This window comes from Diadema setosum, chromosome 6 (assembly GCF_964275005.1).
Source record: "Diadema setosum chromosome 6, eeDiaSeto1, whole genome shotgun sequence".
In the NCBI taxonomy this organism is placed as follows: Eukaryota; Metazoa; Echinodermata; class Echinoidea; order Diadematoida; family Diadematidae; genus Diadema; species Diadema setosum.
Genome location: NC_092690.1, coordinates 25,400,834 through 25,423,374, shown reverse-complemented (window position 1 = coordinate 25,423,374; position 22,541 = coordinate 25,400,834). Strand labels below are relative to the sequence as shown.

Genomic DNA, 22,541 nt, shown 5'->3' with positions numbered 1-22,541 from the left:
ATTCACACTGGTATGAATGTTTCATCACACATCCTGCACAACCAAAATGTATAACTGGCACACACAACACACACACACACACACACACACACACACACACGTACACACACACACAAAGATAAAACACCCGAGTCTGTTACCTTTTTTTTTCATATCATATACTTTAGAGATGTTTATTTAAAAAAACAGAACACAGAGATTGCTAGATTCACATCATCAATAATAAATCATAGGCATGAAAACAAAGAGTACAAAATGGGATTTCATCTTAGAAAAAAAATTACACAAAGGGGATCAGGCAAGGACATACACACACACACACCCACGCAAGAGTGAAAAATAACCAACAACAAACAAAAAAAATGCATTAAAAAAAGGACAGGGGGACGAAACATCGATAATGAGTATAACACAAGGACAAGCGAGGTCCCTGAACACTTCCATTACAGAAGACTAAATTGTAAAAAAAATTTCTGGACAAATACAATTCACTTAACATAATGGAATATGTTTCATTGCTGGAGAAAACATAAGTAAAAAAAAAAAAAAAAAAAATGATAATCAGTGGAATTTGAGGAGAAAATATTGAGCAATGGCATGAATAATCCCATGAACATTAGAGGTCTGTAAATGTGGCACTATGTGAAAGTCGTAACACAGGATGTAGAAAAGAAGAAAAAGAGACATACTAGATCAAATTTGACATGATTATATAATTATATACAAATATGCACACAATAATCGGTGACTGAATGTTGACAGTCAAATTTATGTATCACATGCACATGCTGACTTCCAGCACAAACACTTCTACTGGACGTTCACCGGCACGATTCTGACTATTAGCTGGTATAGCATTTCCCCTTCAAGGTATATGAGTGTCGTGATAACTAGACTATATTTCAGTCTATTCTCATTATAAAATTGGGAAATTCTGTGGTTAGCCTAGTCAAAAGAGAAAAGCATCAAAAACTCTCATTGTAAGTAAAGGTTCAAGCAAACATGTTCATATGACAAGAAAAAAAAAAAAGATGGACAGACAGTTACATAAAACTTGATATCTACATTCGACAAATTTACAGAAAAACACTCTGAACATTATTTTTTTTTCTACATCGGTTTGATGTATAGTCGGTGCCGATCTCCAAATTGGCCACACTAAAGCCTTCACAGCCATTGACAGTAGGGTGCATATAACATATATACCTGTTACCTGCAGCGACACATCACAATATTACACAATAGCAGTATGCTCACTTCAACATTAATACACGTGTGTGCGACATGCAGTGAATAGTGTACTTACACCTACAATTGTATAATTCCTTCTGGGCACTACGTAGTATTCGGACACAATCTCCGGCAAACACTCTGTTAAAATCACAATGAAGTCTTGCTCATGAGGAACGACACTTCACCTCGAATAAAAACATGCCCTCAGACTTTTACTCTTTAAAATATCCCCACTCAATACACAAGCAAAAACGGCCAGGTGTCATTTGAAGAGATGCCATCCCAACCAAAAGTGTTCGTAGCTACTTACAAGTATGCACACACGCATCAATCCATGGGATAAATGAACATATCATTCTCTCAATTCACAGGGCTTTCAAGGGCTTTCAATAGCAAAATGGGATATATAGGTAGCCTTTGGGGGAATAGAGACAGGAGAGCTATATATGGCAACATTACCCTTTTTCCACTGTATCCATTTTTGGGGTGAATAAAAAAATACAGAATAGAAAGATTTCTGTTTCCAAAATGTGTTAATATACATGCTAAAACAGTCTACATTCCCTCTGGGAGGCTTATTATTAATGAAATCTAGCATTGTAGAATGACACAGTATTCATTTCACAATTTAAGTACACCTGTTTTTCTAAATTTGCAATTAGATAATAACAGGGCAATAGGAACAAATGTCTGTCATTTTGGATCAGATCAAAACAAACAAAACAAAACCACAGATGAAAAACAATGTTTTTAAGTCAAATTAAGCTGTAGACCAACCTGGATGAACACAGTTTATGGTAATGCCTTATTCTCTTCTTTTTTTTTTTCTTTTAGTATACTTTCATGGACATATATTTTATATCCACTCCTCCTATCTAGTACAGTGTATTTACCATCCTCTTTACATATTTGTAATTTTTCACCACTACATCCTGTGTGCATGTGGGGACAACTACCGAGCAATTGCAACAACGCAAATCTATGACCAGAACACAAATACAATAAGGGAAGAGCTGTGGCAGTTCAAAATCAGCTCACATCCCTGCTTTTTTCATGTCACGATTTTCAAAAAAATAATAATAAAAATGATTTCAGCTTCACAACATGTCATATTTCGAATCATCCTTGTTTTCAGTTTACTTGTTGGTCAGTTCAGTTTGGCAGTGGCTCATGATAATTTCCCAACAGATTTTCTGCTTTCTGAGCTGTGTTTTTAATCATGCCAACACAGTGTCCCAATTTTCTCAATACAGGCTTCAACATTAATGATATCTTACATCTGCAGAATAAACAAACTTGTCACTTCATCATTCTGAATACAATCGTTGTCTATGAAATGATTAAGTCAGAATATCCTCGAAGCAATTTGACTTGCCAATGATTGAAAAGTTGATGTAATAATGACGACTACAATGCAGAGCATGAGTAATTTTTCACACCTACCAGAGTAAGACGACTTTTGCATTTTTCAATTCTGCAGAATCAAGACATCCAACTACTGGAATATATGGCATGCAAAAATATTTGCGTGCTTTTATTTTCGCACTAGCTTCTGGTTGCACGAAAGGCGCGCAAAGTGTCCACACCGAGAACATCTCCACTTTTACAGTACCCTACCTAAAATGAGGTTTGAAACAGGATTTCACTATTACGCAGACGTAGAGTCTCACAAACACAGAATGGGGTTTCATTTCTGTGTCTGCACATCGGGAATAGAATCACTGGGGCAAAGCTTTGGTCTGCTCTACGGACAAGCCAACATAAACAACAATCACAATCTGTAATGTACAGGACTAGCAGCTGAAATGGCTGCACACAAGCCCTAGGAGAACATACAGTACCCACAGGAATTCTCCCACAAACGATTCCATGGGATTGACTGTTTTGTGTTCTTTCTTTTTTTTAATGATTTTTCTCTCCTTTTCGTCTATAACGCCACAAAATGTACACACCCGTTTTCATTTTCGTCCTCCTGATTGGCAATCCCACTCTCTCTCCCTCTCTCTCTTGCGGTCAATAAAAAATATAGCCTATTCACATTATGGTACAAGTTTGTTCGCTCGATTCTTGTTCATGGTTAAAAAGTCGATAGGACTTTGGAGCCATTCTCTCACACACACGAAATTAGAGAGAATATCCTGTCAAAATAACTACACTGCAGTAACATACACAGTAAGAAGAAGAAAATCACTGAAGACTCTTGCACATGATCTTCACATCAACCTTTCAGAAAGGCTTTTTAAGCTATCTTTACAGAATGAAGTCACATGATGAATCACATGACACATAAATGTTGCACAGTTTTATTTTGCACAGACATGTGCAGAAGAGAGAGAGAAAGGGGGAAAAAAATCATTTGCAGTAGTTCTCTTTGCAGTTTAACTCTCAACGTACAGGGTAGGATACTGGATACACCATATATTCAGCGAGCCTAATTTCATGTTAATCAGGACTTTGCGGCAATTTTGCGAGTTGTTAAATTTGCAGTTGTACAGTGCAGTTATGAACAGAGAAATGTTCACATGCACACTGCATTCAAGTTGGAGTCAGAGTTGATATTTTTGCGTGCTGTTGAATTCGTGAATAGCAGACAACTCTCGAAACTCGCGAATCTTGTTTTCTTTGCTCAATTTTCCAATGGATTATATTCATTTCTGGTCAGTGTCCTCTTGTTTGCGTTTATTAGAATAGAAACCTCGCTAAATATGTGGCATATACAATATGTGGGACGACATACCACGTGCTACCAGTGGCATGATTTGGCTTTGGGTGGACACGGTCTGTGGTAGTGATAAAGGTCACAACCGAAGCTTCCTGCCCAAAAAAGTTCATGCAGAGATTATGACATTTTAACGCGATCATCACACGGGGAAACGCTTGAAACGGCGCGAACATTGGTGGGCGGGGCACACACGCCGTCCGTGACAGTGGGTTGGAGCAATATGCACACACAAAACACTGCTAAATGGGTCACATTAACGTCGAGTCCATCACAATCCACCCGCTCCTCAAAGTGGCGGTTAAACCTCAAGAGGTGAAACACACAAGCCTGAGTAGTCCACACTGATACTCCTCAAAGATGAAAGGAAAAAGTTTTTCCACTGCAATTGTAGCCGCATCTCCAACTCTCTGAAAAATCCCAACCATCCATCTACTGCACACGCTATCACCACCTTCTTTATTTCAATCAGTTCAGGTTTTGCCTGTTCGGCACACAAGGGCAGCTCAAAACATTTTCCTCCTTTTTCAAAATGTCGAGTCAGTAATTCCCGCTCCCTTTCAAACGAAGCTTCAGACGGTCCAATAAATCTATCCATGTTCAACATGTGGAGCAGAAAAAGAAAAAATATATATATACTTTTTTTTCATATATTCATCTATTTTGAATATAGACAAAACAAAACAGGTTGAGTCTCTTGAATATTTCATGCAGGCGACAGAGGGGCATACTATCTCCTGTTGTTGATGTTGCAAAGGAGACTGGACTTGAAAGCTTTCGTCTGCCGCTGCTGCCGCGCGTTGGTCTGCATGTCCTGGCCGGGCTTCGATACCGTCTTGAGGGTGATGAGGGCCGAGCCCAGGCAGGCCCTCACGGGGGCCCGCATCTGGCCCGGCAGGGCGATGACCACGGTCCCGATGGTGGCCATGCCATCGTCTGTGGGCTCCGAGGCGATGAGGCCCGGTAAGAAGCGCTCCTGCCGGGTTACATTGTGGCAAATAAGAGAGAAGATATCATAATGCACTACACATACATTAGAACTTTGCCCCTTCCATCACTGCTTAAGCTTGGTAAACCATACGGGAAGTTGGACAATTATTAAAACACTATTCCAACAGTAAGAGGACATATTGCCTTCCAAATATAGGACTCACTGGGCATATTCTCATTCTCAACATTCAGACAAAAATATATTGCATCCAATGCTACACAAAAGAACACAAATTTCTGAGAGTTATGTTTTCATCAAGTAGTGTGGTCTAATAGCTTATACAGTAAGCAGTCAATGCTTCCTATGTGGTCCTGTAAAACAAGTCAAGTCTAAAGTAAATTCTACTCTGACTTTCATTCACGACTCAACAGTTATCACCTACCACATAACAACGAATCTACAATTACCAAACGATCCCAGTTTTCATGTACAGTATGGCTTATTCCAGATATAATAGACTTTCTGTAGTCTTAACCCTAAAAAGACTGGGGGGGGGCCTAAAAGGCCCCCCCCTCAACATTTCGCGCGATTACTCTGCAACACGCAATGCTCTCGCCGCGATGCTCTATGACTTTTTTCTTTCGAGTTTCCCGCACATTTTGACACCAAATTTGTGACGCCCGGGGGTACGGTTCTGAATTTACATAACGTTTTGCACATGCACGTGAGGCCGAAAATGGCTCAAAAATGTGATTTTGTGTACAAAGTCAATGCAAATTGAGTTTTTTCACATGGCTCATATAAATATGCTTATTTTTACTCTCAATGGCTAAAATTAATTTGTTTTAGGAGTATTATGCTTCAAAAAGTGTCTGCCACAAATCTTGTAAAAAAAACAACAAAAACAAAAGGTCGAAAAAACAAAGAAATACATAAGAAATTCATAAAACAATAAAGTAGATAAGAAATTAATTTTGATACCGAATTTTTTTTCAAGTACATTTGCTAAGAATGCCACTAAGAATAAGTAGACCAAAAATGAGCACTTTTGGAGCTTTATTTACTGATTTAGATCAAAGAGTCTGATTTCTCGCATAAATTAGCATAATTAATCAAAATAAAATAAAAGAAGACTATTTTGTAAAAGTTGAATATACGATCTTGTAGATTACATCGCACACTACCATTGTGCAAATTTTCGCGGCGATCGCGCGATCCACGGCCGAGATCTTAAGGGGGGGCCCTTTAGGCCCCCCCCCAGTCTTTCGAGCTACCAAAATAGCCCAGTCTTTTTAGGGTTAACACCAAAGATTCAACAGTACTGTAACTGACAACACAGAAGTATGACAACTACAAGTGAGCTTTTGCCTTTAAGTCAATGTTTTCATGTCCAGTATGGCTAATGCATGTCAAATATCCTTTTTAAGATGCAGTGACTTACGTTTACAATTTCCTGAGCATTCAAGGTCATCTCTTCCCCCTCAGTGTTGGCTGCCCCACTACTGTCCACCTTGCCACGGATCCTGCCGAGCCGGTGGTGCTTCTTCTGCAGCGAGTGCCCCTTGCCGGTGCTGGTCGGTGCTGGCGCCTGGTGGGTCTGTATGCTGGGGTTCTCGTAGTACAGGAGCACCTGGCCGAAGGGGCGGCTGGCCCGGTGCTCCATCTCCTGGAGGTGCATGCGCCGGTGCTGGCGCGCCTCCACCCCGACCTTGACCTTCCAGATGCCGATGAGGAAGGCGAGGAAGAGAAAGAAGCAGGAGAGGAAGACGGAGAAGAAGATGAAGAGGTCGATGTGGGGCTGGTCCTGCCTGAAGTACATGATGCCCTGGGTGGCGTCGTAGTCCACCGCGCCGTGCCCGACGAGGGCGATGTAGAAGCGCCGCGACGTCAGCTGGTGGTACTGGCGCGGGAAGGTGATGACGAGCCGGTTCTCCAGCTGCCGCACCACGGTGATGAAGTGCTCGTCCTCGATGCTGAGGAAGGTGTTCAGCCCCTGGGCGGAGACCTCGGAGAGTTCGCCCTGACCGGGATTCGGGGTCGTCACCACAGAGACGTTGTCGGAGCGACGCATGCGTTTAAGCACTGCCTCCTTCGCCCAGTCGGGGATGCTGTCATCGTGGACGGACCGCCGCCTAACCTGCGAGGCGGAGTTGATGTAGTTCTCGTCAATGCTGATTATCTGCTGCTGAAGCTCTTCGTCGTACTCCACCACAAACACATCAGAGTCATACGTGACATAAACATCGAGGGCGCCATACGTAACGTCCACGGTCAGCCTGATGTCGAGGTCCGAGTATTTGGGCATGATGACAAAGAAAGAGGAGGCTCCATTGGGCAGGGGTTCTGCATTTATTGGGCAGTCTAGAAAAAAGAATGGAATGCACAATCGAAAGAAAAAGGATGTGAACAGACACCATGAACATGAATATTGCATTACTAGGTATCACACACAGACCAACAAGAAAATTTGCAATGTCTGCACTTCATAACAAAGTAGTGGTGTTCAAGTAGAAATTTCAAGCTTACAAAGTACATTGTAAGTGAAGATGTTTAGTACATATCACTATGAAAATGCTTCTATTTTCTCCTCAAAGATGAAGAAAATGTTTTCCCCTCACCTGTCCGGGTGTCAGGATGGAAGCAGATGTCGTTATCGACGTGCATCTGCCGGTAGCACTGGTGGCTGTCGGTGGGTGTGCCCTTGAACAGGTCGTTTATGCACTGGGAACACTGTGGATGAGGGAGGTTAAAGGCAAAACATAATTTACATACGCCTACAGAAAATGTCAATTTTTGCTCTAAAATGGTCAGGTATAATGCATGAGAAATATGTGAAAAAAAGCTGTGAAACACAATATTAACAAAATTGTAAAATATTAGCCAAGAAGGTACGCCAACAGTATTGCAATCTGAACACATATCTGATCGTGGTCGCTACATGTCTTGTAATCGATTATCGATAATCAACAAATCCAGGCCATAGCAGTTACTGGATCCATAGATATTCTATGAGAGAGTGCATTGCATGCAGCTCGTTGGGCAAACTGGCAATTTCTATAAATTTCTTTCTGAATCTGTGATGATTTAATCTAAGCGCTGTACATTTGGCTACCAAAAGAAGGGTGAAAGCAAATTTCTAGTGCTCTGCGAAGAAAATTTTGTTGGAATAATAAAATCAGCAGTGAAGCAGCATTGTAACTTCAGCGCTCAACATACACAATGCCCCAGTGATCTTACACAGACAGCTGCCAGCTGCCAGATGCACAGAACCATGCTTAATCCGCCCCCCCTCGACGTTTCGCGCTATAATTCTGTAACGCGAGAAGGCCTCGTCGCGAGGCTTCTTGACTTTCTTCGTTCAAGTCTCGCGCAACTTTTGAGACCAAATTTGCAACGTCCGCGCATACTTTTGCAAAGCCACGCCCATTTTTGTAACGGCATGTCGCCCCAAAACGGGCACAATTTTGTGATTTTGTGTACATTTCCTACGGAAAACAGTGCTCTGTCATGAAAGTCATAAAAACCTGATTATTTTTACAATTAATCACTTTCATTGATTAATTTTGTGCTAATTATGGTAGAAAAGTGGTCAGTGACAATTTCCGATGAAAAAACAAAGAAAAAACAAAAGTTGAAAAACAAAGAAATACATAAGAAATTCTGAAAACAATAAAATACATAAGAATTGAAATGAGTTTTGGAAGTTTTTGTGATGTACAATTGTTGAATATGCTAAAACAGATTTACAGATCAAAAATTAGACTCTCAATGCTTTTAATTAGGCTAAAATATCATCTTGAGCTTAATTTGCATAATTAATTAATTAAAATTAGAAATTGATTGTTTCAAAAAATCTTATGACACAATCTTGTAGGTTATGACGCGGGTCTCACGCATGCAAAATTTCATCGCGATCGCACCACCGATGGCCGAGATCTCGGGGGGGGGGGGGCCTATTTTTCCTTCATTGTGCTGCTCGGGGGGGTCAATTTGACCCCCCCTCGACATTTTGCGCCGTGATTCCGCAACGCGCAAAGATTTCGCCGCGTCGTTTCACGACTATTTTCTTTGAAGTCTCCCGCATATTTTGAGACCAAATTTGCAATGTCCGGGTACACCGTTCTGAAGTTACGTAATGTTTTGCGTATGCATGTCAACCCGAAAATGGCTCAAATTCATGATATCATGTGAAAATCCAATGCAAATTGTGTTTTTTGGTTAAATTGATATAAATTAGATTATTTCAACTTTTAACCATTGAAATTAATCAATTTTAATGTAGATAAGCTTGAAAAAGTGCCTGCAACAAATTTTGGCCAAAAAACAACAGAAAACAAAAGGTCATAGAACAATGAAATACATAAGAAATTAACAAAACAATACAAAACAAAAGAAACTGATTTTGATTGTGCTATTTTTTTACAAGAAAATTGCTCAATGCGTCTTGAGGAACTCCTACACAAAAATTTAGCAATCATTCAGTCGTTTTAATGGAGTTATAGGTGAAAATATTATTTCATGGGTAAATTTGCATTATTAATTTACTAAAAATAGAAAATCACAATTTTTCTTTTGTATGACCACGTAATCTTGTATGACATCCGGCTCTATGTTTAGGCAAAATTTTGCGGCGACCGCGCGATTGGCGGCCGAGATCTGAAGTGGGGGTCAAATTGACCCCCCCAGTAAAAACTTGGTCTCAAATAGCCCAGTTAGAATAGGGTTAAAGGATGACAAGATCATAATTTTTGGCAGCAAAAAATGCAAGATCAGAATTCTTGGTGGCAAGAGGACACCCCCCCCCCCCTCCCCCTGGACTTCATGGGTTTATCAATTAACTTTCTGAGGCCACAGCCTGGTTTCCTGCACCCACCTGGTGCTCCCAGCAGGGTTCCGAGTACTCCTCAGAGGGGCAGGTGGGGGACATGGTGTTGTTCTGGCATTCATTACACTCTCCAGAGTCCTTCTCACACAGGCTGCCATGGCCGTTACAGTCACACCTGTTAGACAGATACAAGAAGAAGACATGAATGAAACCACAGAGACATATGTAGGCAGATTGATAGTTGGGGGCCCCAGGATTAAGGAATCTTAACAAATCTTATAATTGCAACTGATTGACAAATTGCCCAACATCGACGTTACGTTGATGTTGGGCAATTTGTCCATCAGTTGCAATAAAACCACCTCGACGGAAGAATTTCATGAATTTGCTTCACAAATCTTCGTAACTAACACCACAAGTGATAGAGCTAATTTAATGTTATGAATATGGAGATTGGTGACTGCAAGTCCTAGTTTGTTCATGGCAGATCTGGGGGTGCCCCCTTGGGAGGGGGTGGGAGAAGGAGACCAAATTAGGGTCCAATTTTCATGTTTTCGTCTCTCTTCTTGAACACGCATCATCAAGTTTCACCAAATTAGGCAGGTAACCACCAAGGTGATAGGATCTCAACTTGTTCAAGTGAGTCTTTGGTTGGCTCATGTGCACTACAAACTTACCCTGAAACTCACAAACATTGCAACACAGGTCATGTTATGACCCAAAATCTCTTCTTATTTGAAAAGATGCCTTTCAATTTCTCACAGAAAAGGAAAATAAAAGTACTTAACAAAAAGGGAAAAATGTATATTAAAGGGGAAGGCTATTAACTGATCAGTGGGAATCAGTGGAAATGCTGGGGGATGATTGTTCCAATCCTTATGGGATTCATTCAAGAGTTCATTGTATATCTATTGTTGTGTGAAAATGATTTGCTTCAGAATGGTCTCATATTCAAGTAATGTGCAGTTTAATGCTTCCAGGTTAGCGTCCCTGGTCAGCGACGGAGCATTAATCTGCACATTACTTGAATATGAGACCATTCTGAAGCAAATCATTTTCACACAACAACAGATATACAATGAACTCTTGAATGAATCCCATAAGGATTGGAACAATCATCCCCCAGCATTTCCACTGATTCCCACTGATCAGTTACTAGCCTTCCCCTTTAAGCCAGTCTCTTCCTTTCTCAGGTGACACTTACTCTCGACAGTGGTTGAAATGTCCGTCCAACTTGAAGTATCCGTCGATGCACTGGTCGCAGTGGTCACCCTCGCTGAAGTTGCTGCAGTTGATGCAGATCACGTCGTCATTCACCGGTCCATAGGGGGACAGGTCCGAGATCTGAGAAAGTGTATGACAGATAATTGGATTATTTGACTGCGATGGGACACAACTTTCCAGTACTCATTATGAACACTTGCGACATGCTGCCTTCCACGTTTTTTTTTTCCCCACCTCCACTCAAAGACTCCTCCACCTCCGCTCAGAGACTGACAACTTCCACGAAATGGTGCCCAGGCCTCTCAGACATATGTACATCAGTATCGACCTTAAAGGACAAGTTCACCTTCATTAACATAAGGATTGAGAGAATGTAGCAATATTAGTAGAACACATCATTGAAAGTTTGAGAAAAATCAGACAATCCGTTCAAAAGTTATGAATTTTTGAAGGTTTTGTGCAGTTACCGCTGGATGAGAAGACTACTGCAGTGTATGATGTCACATGCGTACAACAATATGTGACCCGCTACAACAAAATGGTCCTAAAGTCGCGCACGGTCGAAGCCGTGAAAATCGAGTTTGAAGTCAGAGCATCAAAATTGGTCAAAACTTACGATTTTCTGAATTTGACATATCATTAGAGTCTGACATTTCTTCTATCATCTGTCGAAATTTTGAAGCAAAATGATGAAAGGAAAGACCAAAAAATAGCGTTATTCTGGGCCATGTTTTTTGGCGTTTCAACGAAGCAGAAACTGGTTCGAACATTTGGATTGAGCGCCACACAAAGGCTCCGCCCCTAACAACGACCAGCGTGATCTCATTGGTCAGTTTGCCACTTGCCGCTAACCGAAGCGTGAAGCTCGCACACTGTCCAGTCGACTGGTGCGTGCTGGCGGGGTGCGCTATGCCCAGCCGGCCCAGCCGCTTCTCCTGGCATCCTGGTCACTGATTGGTCGGTGAGGAGACCGCCGACGCTGTGTTTGAATGAGCATTTCGGGGGTTGCTAGGGCTTACCTTCTATTGTCCGGAGGTGAATACTGACTGCGTGTCCCGTGATCGTGATTGCGTCGCAAGGAGAACTTTTAGGGCGCTTTTCTCGAAACTGTGATTTCCCAGACGTCTTGACATGCTCTCTTTTAAACATCGATATCTCCGCAGCCGATTATTTTCATAAGATGTGTTATATATCAATTTAAAGCAGAAAGATTAGGGAATTGTGTCATGCAATTTTCAAATAATCGACCTCGCCCGACTTTAGGATCATTTTGTTGTAGCGGGTCAGATATAAGGAAAATATAAAGAGAATTTCACAAAATTTCATCTTTTCAAAAAAGTACACATTCCCTTGACTCGTTACTGACATATGTTATGGGTAATATTATTCCCATTGTCTTTAGAAAGAGGCAAGTCAAGTGCTCTTTTATTATGCGAAAAAAGTGAAAATATGTTGAATTTTCTTTAAATTTTCTTTATACTGTTGTACTCATATGACATCACGAGCCTTAGTAGTCTCGTCATCCAGCGGTTCCAACACAAAAATTTTAAAAATTCATAACTTCTGCATCCATTGTCTAATTTTCCTCAAACTTTCACTGATGTGTTCTACTAATATTGCTGCATTCTCTCAATCCTTATGTTTATGAAGGTGAACTTGTCTTTTAATTCGTCCTTCACTTCATACAAAATATTTTCATTATGTCAGACACTCTGGTAGCATGTGATACCCAAAAGCTCAGAGCTTTCAAACCAGAAACACTCTATAACTATGTGGGTTACTTGCCAGGCAGATCCTAGTAACAGACAAAAAGTGAGAATAAGGGGAGCAAATTGATCAAACTTTAGGGTGACTCACGTTGGCCGGGGAGACGATGGTCGAAGGGTCAATTCTGTTGTAGTCCTTGGGCGACAGACACATGTGACTGTTGTTGTTGCAGAGGGTGTAGCACGGGCGACACGTCCCGCCCTCCTCGGGGTTACCGACGAACAGGGGCAGGCATCGCTGGCACTGGTCTCCCTGGAAACCAGAATGTGATGGATGAGAGAGAGAGAGAGAGAGAGAGAGAAGATGAAAGAAGAGAAAGGGAGAGTACAAAGTGATAACATCCGAAACTTTCAAAAGATGATTGCAAGATTCAGGGTCATGTCTCTTACTCTGCAGCTGCTGCAGGTCTCTAACATTCACTACACTGTACTTCAACCATCTCCTGCTCATAGTGTTGCGCTTCGGTCCTAACGACAGACATTCCCCCCGTGTTCAATGGGTCGAGCCCCAACGGCTTTCTGCCGAGTCCTTTTGCCAACTCCATCCAAAGAGTACACGACAAGCCGTCCTTTTTCAGAGAACTGCACACTGCCCTTCACAAAATATCTATAAGAAAAACGCCTTCCTGCTATGCTGACAAGCATAGCAACTAAAGTTTATAGATCTGTTACTGATTAAATACTAACAACTGCCCTACTGGAGTCACCATGTGTAGTCTTAGGCAAGTTTAACCATTTACTTGGCCACCATTACACTCATATGTACAATGTACCCCCATAAAACTTCGTTTGGATGGGATGTTAGGAAAACATATCATCATGGCATCAGAGTGCATTTTTCATGTACATTTCGACCTCGATTATCCAGCCTCCTTGTATCCGGAAATCTCTATCCGGACGAGTTCACGCAGTGAAGGACTTTTTTTGTCATCCAAAAATTGAGAAAAAACAGTGACTTTCATGGATCTATTTCACTAATTTCATAAGATGTGCATGATAGGTTTCTCAATATCTAATGAGGTAAAACATGTATGATTTTCACATAAAGATATACTTTATTTTTGTGAAGAAGGGACACTACAGTTTTGTGCAGGCCAGCATAGATTACACCACCGTTGCGGGGTACGCTACCTGCCTAGCTGCCAGTGCACTGGGATGGCAGCTTGGACGGCAGCGATATACATTAACATTGTGTCTTCCCATATCCGGCCAATTTGCTTATGCGGATGAGCGCCGGTCCTGTCATGGACGGATAATCGAGGTTGAACTGTATGTCACTTTCTGTCCCTATCATGACACAGACACATCAAATATGCTGCGAGTCTAGGGTTTGTAAATGCTGCCTCTGATTATACTGTATACGGCATATATTTCGCCAGTTTTGTGGTTTCTTTTTGGGGGGAATTTCACGACTCGGATGCTACTTCATTCACGGAATTCTAAAAAACACCCAAAAATATTACCTCCCATCCCAACACGAATGAGACGTGCATACATACATTTTCTGTTCAGAACTGTACTCCATCATCAAGAATTGAACAACTCACGAAATTGTGGGGAATTCCCGATTCGCAAGAAATTAGACTCGTTAAAAATATGGCATACACAGTAATCACAGGGCAGAGAAAGAGAGAGAGCATGAAGTCAGTTATCTCACCGTTGTGTTGTTTTGACAAGACAAGCATTGCTTGGTGGCGTCGACTCCGGCGCAGTCGCTGTGACCGTTGCACTCGCACTCCACGCCGCAGTCCTGGCCGACGTAGCCAAAGTTGCACTGGCACTGGCCCGGTGCCACGCACACCCCGTGCTCGCCACAGTCCTGTGCGCAGATCGGCTCGCAGGGACCATCCACACTGCACAAAGAGGTGCGACATATAAGAACGATGTATTATTTCTAAACTTCCTTCCACTTTCAATGCCTCAAGTTTATTCCAGCCAAACTTAATCCATGCCTGCCCAATGTTGAGGTGAAATCAGGGGATACAATGAATTAGAAACCTTACTTCTGCTTTAATTTCCTACTCACAATTCATTCCAAATTTTCACCATATTTGACAAACTATGCCCGTCATCATGTTTTGAATTATACCGCTCTGCACCTTCATGCCATTAACCCATTGAGGACAAGTCCCGAGTATACTCAGGTACGTGTCTACGGGAAATGCGTGTTGTAGCAAAATCTACCCGTCCTCAACGGGCTACAGTGATGCTAACAGTCTTTTATCATTGGTCAGCACTAGTTTCCAACAAGACATTATCCCTGCTCATGGCTTCTGGCAGTGGGTTTGAATCAGGTACGAGCACTGTAAGCAACTGTTGTGTTCACAGATATTTTCTGACTATGTGATAATGTTGGGAAGCACCAGTTTTCATGTAAATCAATGACTCCATGCCACTACTCTTTCGCACTCTATATAAGTATTTCATGATATTTATTGTCTAGTTACACAAATGCATTGCAATACTGTTCAAAACATGAAACTTTCATGCATTGGAGCAGGCATGATTATTTCACAATGCAGACTGTGCAGAAGAAAACTAACGTTACTTTCTTATGCATTTTTACTTCAAAAAACAAATTTTCACGTACAGATATTTTCGCGAATTGCTTCTTATAGGACATTTTTGCATGTTGTTAATTTCGCGGTTGCGAGGGTCTAACTGAACTCAGTTATTCGCGCGTTGTTATTTTCGCGTGTTGTTATTTTCGCGGTTCAAAGGCGATTCGCGAAAATAAAACCACCGCGAAAATTTCAGCTCGTACAGTATTTTGTCATGGACAAGGAGGATAAGATCAGCTATAGTCTTTCTGGCGCAGACCGACCTGTTACGTTCGTAGCCGTCTTTACATTGGCACTCGTAGGAGGTGGGCTGATCGATGCAGACCTCGTTGTCCCCACAGTTGTGGTGACCGTTCAGACACTCGTTTTCTGGCGGGCAGGTTAGGTAGGTCCAGTCCGGAGTGACGCCGTTGGTCGAAACGTTGAATTCTGAGGGCAAGAATGGAATGGGTTTTGTTTGGAAGGGTGACACATAATACTTACTTTTGTGCAGTTTCATCGCAAAATGGGCTATGCGCCATTTTTAGATATTTTAAAATAAGAGCATCATCAGATAGAGGAGTAATACGTCTTTCCGGTGATAGCTTACTTGTTTCATAACAAGAAATATTCTTGAAGTCATAATCAAAATATTCTATATTTTTTACCTTGTTTTTCAGCAGCTTTAACTGGAAATATCTCAACTTAACACAAATGGAGTTTGCTCGTTTCGCAATAAAACTCTTCATATGCATGAAAATGTGCACGTTGGAAGGTGACGGGACCACAGTCAAATCTAAAAAAGAATACACTGCTTGAAATGAAACCATCCACTGATAAAGGTGACAGATCATAAGGAAGAATTTTAGGGTGCAATAAAACAATAAAATACAACAATTCTTCTAACTGAGGGGGATGGTTTAAAGTTTTCTGGCTTCAGCGAAAAGGTGTACTTTTTGAGATGTACAATGTACAGTTTATACAGAGTTCTATGTCACTCAAGAAAGAAGAAAATAAGAAGGGGAAGTAAAAAGGGGAAGGGTGGTCAGGGTGAGAAAGTGTTTACTCACCTGGAGTATAGACCCAGCTGATTTCCTTGGCAGAGCACTCCCCGTCCGTTGGGCCATGCAGTCCCCCCGAGAGGCAGATCCCTGTGCCGTTGCCGCCGGGAATGGGGCACCAGCCGCACCAAGCCTGACGCAAGCAGTGGGCGCACTGGGAGTTTGCGTAGCAGGGCGTGGGGCAGTTCTCGGATGCCCCCTGCACCACGGGACCGCACTCACCTACGGCACATCGCAGGTGAAGGTAGGTTGGTGACATGCACTGTGGGTAGGATAAAGACAGAGTATTGTGATGACTAACATCAGGGCTCAAATTCACAAAAAGTAGTTCAAATAATATCCATGGTTTGCATTCACAGTAAATGCAAAAATATTCGCAGTACATTGACTTTCGCAGATTTCACACTCCTTTTGGCTAGCACAAATTTTAATCCCTGCAAAAATACATGTATCTTAACCCGTTGAGGATGGATTGATTTTGCTACAACACGCATTTTCCGTAGACACCTGCCCGAGTATACTCGGGACTCGTCCTCAAAGGATGTTTCATCAGCTGATAAATGCTAATTAGTTGTGTGTGTGTGTATACCAGTAGCTATTTGCAATGGATCATTTGTGTGTGTTCTGTAATCAAATGTGTGTACTTGTGCAACTGAAGCATGATGTATGTACATCAGTTGCAGTCAGGTAGTAAATGTACATAAATGTTAACGCGCAGAAATGTACTAGCAATTTCTTTTTTTTTGGGGGGTCGGTAGAAGACATTGTGCTGCGTGTATTTAAGAACCTACAAATATGTTTTTTAACCACTCACCACAAAAATCTCATCGTACGAAATAATGATTACAGTAATGGGCACTCTGGGAGAACATCACTAACACTCAAGAGGCTACTATGATATATAATATCAAGAATGCACTGCCATTGTTATCATGACAAGTTGCTAATGTACTAATCGTGCACTGACCTGACTCAGCCAGGTGCTCCAGACGCATTCCTGCCAGCCGCCATCAGCACCCAGTGAGCTGAGGCAGTCGCCGCAGGTCGTGTGCTGCGAGCACGGCGTGGGGCAGGACTGGGGTGGCACCGTCACCAGCTCGTATTCGGGCGGCGACATGGCCAGCAGCCGCTTGCTAAAGCAGTTCCAGTCGTAGATGGGCTTGTGGTTGAGCAGGCGGCGCGTTTCACCTGCAGGAGGGCAGAACGGGGTGCACAGAATGATGGTTAAAATGAGGACGACATTGGAACTGTTCCATATGGCTCGTCAGATAGTGAAATCATGCAAAGTGTCCACTAAAACACAGGAAATATTTTCAATTCATACTGCAGCTTCCACAAGTTTGTTTGACATAGTAGGGCATGTAAAAAACAAAACAAAACAAAATAAAACAAAACAAAACAAACCAACAGTCTATGACAATTAAAATTTAAATAAAGGAGAACAAGATTTAAACAGCTCTTCAGAAGAATAAAGCTTTCAAAAACTTTTAGACTACAACTTCTTTGACGCAGAGGCTACAAAAGAAAATTGTATTCAAGCATAATACTGCTATTAGGGTTAAAGGTCCTGTTTACCTATATGTATGAGAGCAGTGATTTAAAACATTTTCAAGATATCACATTTCATGCATATGTGTAGGCCTGTCATACCACAAAACATCCTACCATATAAAATTTTTGCAATAAAGCCTAAAATATAAGGAGATATCAGTATTTCTCTCAATAAACCGTAACTGCAGACGGTTTAGTCTGGAAACATTTTTTATTATAACTACAGGTATTTTTCATATTTTTTATATTCAACAATACTTAACATCGATTTTTACTGATTCAAAGTTTTACAGTGGCCGTTTCTATCCCTAACTCACATTTAAGAACTATTTTAAAGCACTAATGCTGGGTTTTTGTTTCATCTGCAAATGGTAAATTATGCCTTTAATGTCCTTACTGGAGCGTTTGAACTGTCTGGTCCAGACACAGTTGTTGTCTGCGATGCACTTGGGGCAGTCGCTGGCCTCACAGGTTATCTCAGAGCACTGGCTGCGGTCCGTGTACTCGTTTTGCACTTCCACCTGGCAGTTGTTCTCCTCCAGGCAGTCCGCCCCCACAGGGATGCAGGCACCGTCTGGGCAGTTGTAGCACCACTTGCAGGGCTGGGGGGAGAGAGGTAGAGGGATGTGTGTAACCGACAGTGACACCGACAGTGACACCGAGCACCGACTGACGGGTACCGGCCTACTACACAGTAGCCTTTTGGCAAGACTCTCTCGCTGTATGATGGTTATAATGGGCGAATGAAGCAAGCCCAGCTGAGTACGACAGCCCAAAGGCCCTTTGAGATCTGCTTCACACACTATTATTCATGACCACAGGAGCTGTACTGAATAATCATATTAACAGGTTCCAGTCGACCAATGGAATGGTGCGCTCCCCACATCCTCCATCTTGGCATTGTCCGGCTTGTTCACATGCATCACAGACCACCACTGGAGGTCTGTGGTATGCATTCACCGTACGCAAAATCTGGCTCGGGCAGACAGACACGCAGATTGGTTGATTTTTGCTCCCAAAATCGGGTAGCAAAGATTGGTAATTAAAAGGGCTAACAAAAGCCTAATGATGTGAATCAGATCTCAAAAGGCACTCGCTCTGTCGCGCTCGACTGGGCTCGCCTCATTCACCCCCATTTGCTCACTACCATACAGCGAGAGGGCCTTGGCAAAAGGCTAACTACACTATGACCCCACTAGTATAGTAGGTTATTATGCAAACAGATTTATGTGTGTCTGGTAATGCTTCTTTGTGTAACAAAAGCTGAAAAAAGAGAGCAGTTTCCATAGGAGTATGTAGTAAAATTACCATGAAAAATATCAGAAATTCCTCTTGAAACAAGAGCTGGGAATGGTCAAAATTCATATTCTTTCCTCCAAATTCAGAATAGGTGGGAGGTCTGCATGTTATCAGGTGCCAGGTTGATATCTTTGCTTGGTATTCCTCCTCACTGGAGACAAACTACATGGGACTTCAATACCAATACTGCCCTACTTTGACAAAAGGAAGAAAGAGACATTTTTTTTTTCCAAAATTGAGCTTTTCACTTTCTGATACGTTTAAGGCATTCTTAACCTGTTTGCACCAAAATAATGTCACTGACTTTTCTATTATGAAGTATTGATAGGTCAAAAGGAAGAAATTGTACATATAATCATGTGAGAGATAAACACATTTGGGCTATTTACTACAAAAACTAACTACTGTCACATGCTTCCTTTTGTCAAATTAGGAGCAGAACACATTTACAAATATCGAAGAATTTGACCCCAAAGTGGGTTAGCTCCATTCTTGCCTATGTCAGATTTTCAATTTAATTCAATACAAGCAATCATGTTTTATTTCCAGCCAACAACAAAAGAAAATACAAACACTACAGTACACACTTGAAAATTACACTGCTAACAATATGTAAGAGATACAAATCATAAATACAACATAACAATATCCCACCCAATAAATTTCTTTATTGTCTGTCTTTCTTTTCTTTTTTTCATCACAGATGCATTGCTGTTGAGAAAATTTTGAATGTGATTCATTTAGTACACTGTACTAGACCTGGCTGCATAGAAGTCACAGCACTACTGTACCATGTAACTCGACATACATCGTAATAATGAAGTGGTGTAGCAACTGTGGAGACTACAGTACTTTCCCCTTACCTGGTCGGCGTCGATGTGGGCAGGGAAGACCGTTACACATTCCCCGCAGATGGTCCGGGCCCTGCAGTCCCGGGCCTCAATGTAAGCAATGTTGCAGACGCTCCCATTTTGCAGGACCCTTGGCGACGGGCAGCTACAAGAATGAAATGAACAGGCAAATTGAACTGTTTGGATACACGGGATAATTTTGTCGCTCCTAATCAGTATGGATAGAATCATTCATAGAGGCAGTTGAAATGTTGTCAGTGGATTACCTACAAGTTTGACTGTGTTAATGTGCATGAAATACATTGTTCCACATACACCAACAGACATCCGATACGAAAACATAAGAAGATAAGCACGAGTGGTAGGTAAGCATACGTGTATTTCACACTTGTTTCAGTCCATATACCACATATAAAACCATGGATTTCATCTTAAATACACAGTCAAACCTGTCTCAGTGGCCACCTGCATATAATGGGTCACTTTTTGTCTCCTGTAGGTGGTCACTAGACAGGTTTGACTGCATTTGTGAATTTAGCCCAATATACAGTATCTGGGGCCCCTGATAACATGGAGTTGCAATCAACTCTACGACTGATGGTAAATCATTACAAAGCAGCTGGCTACGCGTTGTACCAAACTTCTCCTTCCCCTCATATGATAATGCATCTAAATCATCTTTTTAATAAACAGAGAATAAATGCAAAACAAAATTCAAAACAAATATTCGACAAACAAATTGGTTTGAATTCTCCTTGATGTAATGATGAGAACATAGGTAGTCTATTGGAAGTATGAGGGAGTGAATACTGTGTAATGGGCTACGGGCTGGCATGTGTACACTGTACGTCTGTCCCTATATTTTGCTAATATCAGCCTACCACCAATGTACATATTTCATACACTTCATATCTCATATGGCTTATCAATATACTGAATCACACTTCATATTGCATACAGATGTATGAGTATTAACACTTCATGCCTTACCTAAAATTACAAACACAATATCCTTTGCAAAGATGAGGAGGGGGTGGGGTGTAGTTTCCTAAGAGAACAAAGTAATGACAGTGCCATGTTCTGGGAGAGTGCTATATTGATCTCCTTCAAAAAATGAGAATTTTGTTCCCACAGAACGGGATCAAGGCTGATGAAAGGCATGGCTCCTAGTTTCTCTCGAACTTACCTGCTGGATGACAGGTCGTGGTTAGACAAGCACGCCACCAACGTGGCCGCGCCCTCCACGCACGCCGAACAGCCGGGAGTGGACACGCAGTCGTTCACCGTGGACTGCAGGGTGCAGAGGTCGGTGGGCACGACGCCCGCTCTCATCGTTCCATGGGTGGCCCCGTTGAAGCCACCAAACTGGTAGACCACGCCGTTGCTGAGCACAGCCGCCTGGCTGTGAAGCAGCTCGGCTTCGGCCCCGACGGACAAACCTAAAGGACACAGCAATAGGAAGATATAAGCTTGCAATAAGCTAAATACAAACTCAACGTAACATATGAAAATTGTGCTTCATTAGCAATACTTTGCAGCATACAAGACCTAAGCTGCACTGCACTTGAGGCAGATTGTAGTACAGTATGTCCCCCCAAAAAATTACAATCAAATTTTCGCATGATAACACCCAATATGATTAAACTGTCTCAATGCTACTTCAGGGTCTTAAAATATAACATCTTAGCTCTATTTTGCAGAAAACCCCATTCAATTTGGTTAAGCAGTCACAGAGAAATGTGGAATGTTGTAAAGCATGTCATGAGTCTGATTCTTCCAAGTTTAGCACGTCCATGCTTTTGTGTGTGAATACAATAGACAGAACTTGGAGGGAAGAGATTCTTGACATCCTCTACAAAATTCCTCATTTTTCTTTGACCACTGAAGCAAATCGAATGGGGTTTTCTGTAAGATGTAGGCAATGAGTTATAGTTTTCTGTAAGATGTGGGCAATGAGTTATAATTTCCTACCCTGAATTTGTATTTGGATTGAATCACTTCTTTTAAAGTTATCATTGCGGAAGGTTCCATTGTAATTTTTGGGGGGACATATGGTACAGCTCATGTAGGTAGAAGTAACGATCTTCATTCTTCTTTTCATCCTTTTATTCTTTTATTTTTCTGGGGTTCTTTTGCGGGGGGGGGGGGGGGGGGGGGGGGCATATACTTTGTAGAAGATGCCCAGCCCACTGAAGTGCATCTACTGAATACCCTCCTTCAAGAATAGCTGGCCATAAAGAAGGCCTGCATAAGGGTTTATTGCCACATGGTCTAATATCAGGTGGTCTGCTTCCCAGTTTGTCTGACACCACTACAGCTAAACTCATTTGGTCTACTATCAATTTTGCCTAATGTCTGTATGGTCTGATCCTCACTTGATCTAATGCCCACTTTGGCTAAATACTGTTTCATTTAACAACCAGATGGTCTAACTGCAATTTTCCATACTTGGATTTTTCCCCAAACCTTGATTCTAAATTGTATCGTAAAAAGAATGTCCATTTCCATTTTTGCATGATTTTTCTCCTCTAACTCATAGTG

At 41.8% G+C, this 22,541-nt stretch overlaps 1 protein-coding gene across 1 annotated transcript in view; it reads right to left on the bottom strand.

The window, feature by feature from the left end:
- Nucleotides 1–156: 156 nt before the first annotated feature.
- LOC140229477 (multiple epidermal growth factor-like domains protein 8) overlaps nt 157–22,541 on the bottom strand; it is a 97,500-nt gene continuing 75,115 nt past the window's right edge. Inside the window, exons 31-43 of the mRNA XM_072309730.1 lie at nt 21,187–21,439; nt 20,013–20,145; nt 18,248–18,452; nt 17,267–17,487; nt 16,309–16,561; nt 15,523–15,688; nt 14,356–14,551; nt 12,790–12,951; nt 10,913–11,052; nt 9,757–9,883; nt 7,502–7,613; nt 6,325–7,244; nt 157–4,928 (exon numbers count right to left, since the gene is read on the bottom strand). Coding sequence (XP_072165831.1) covers nt 4,683–4,928; nt 6,325–7,244; nt 7,502–7,613; nt 9,757–9,883; nt 10,913–11,052; nt 12,790–12,951; nt 14,356–14,551; nt 15,523–15,688; nt 16,309–16,561; nt 17,267–17,487; nt 18,248–18,452; nt 20,013–20,145; nt 21,187–21,439 — 3,134 coding nt within the window. The 3' untranslated portion in view covers nt 157–4,682. The remainder of the gene's footprint in view (nt 4,929–6,324; nt 7,245–7,501; nt 7,614–9,756; nt 9,884–10,912; nt 11,053–12,789; nt 12,952–14,355; nt 14,552–15,522; nt 15,689–16,308; nt 16,562–17,266; nt 17,488–18,247; nt 18,453–20,012; nt 20,146–21,186; nt 21,440–22,541) is intronic.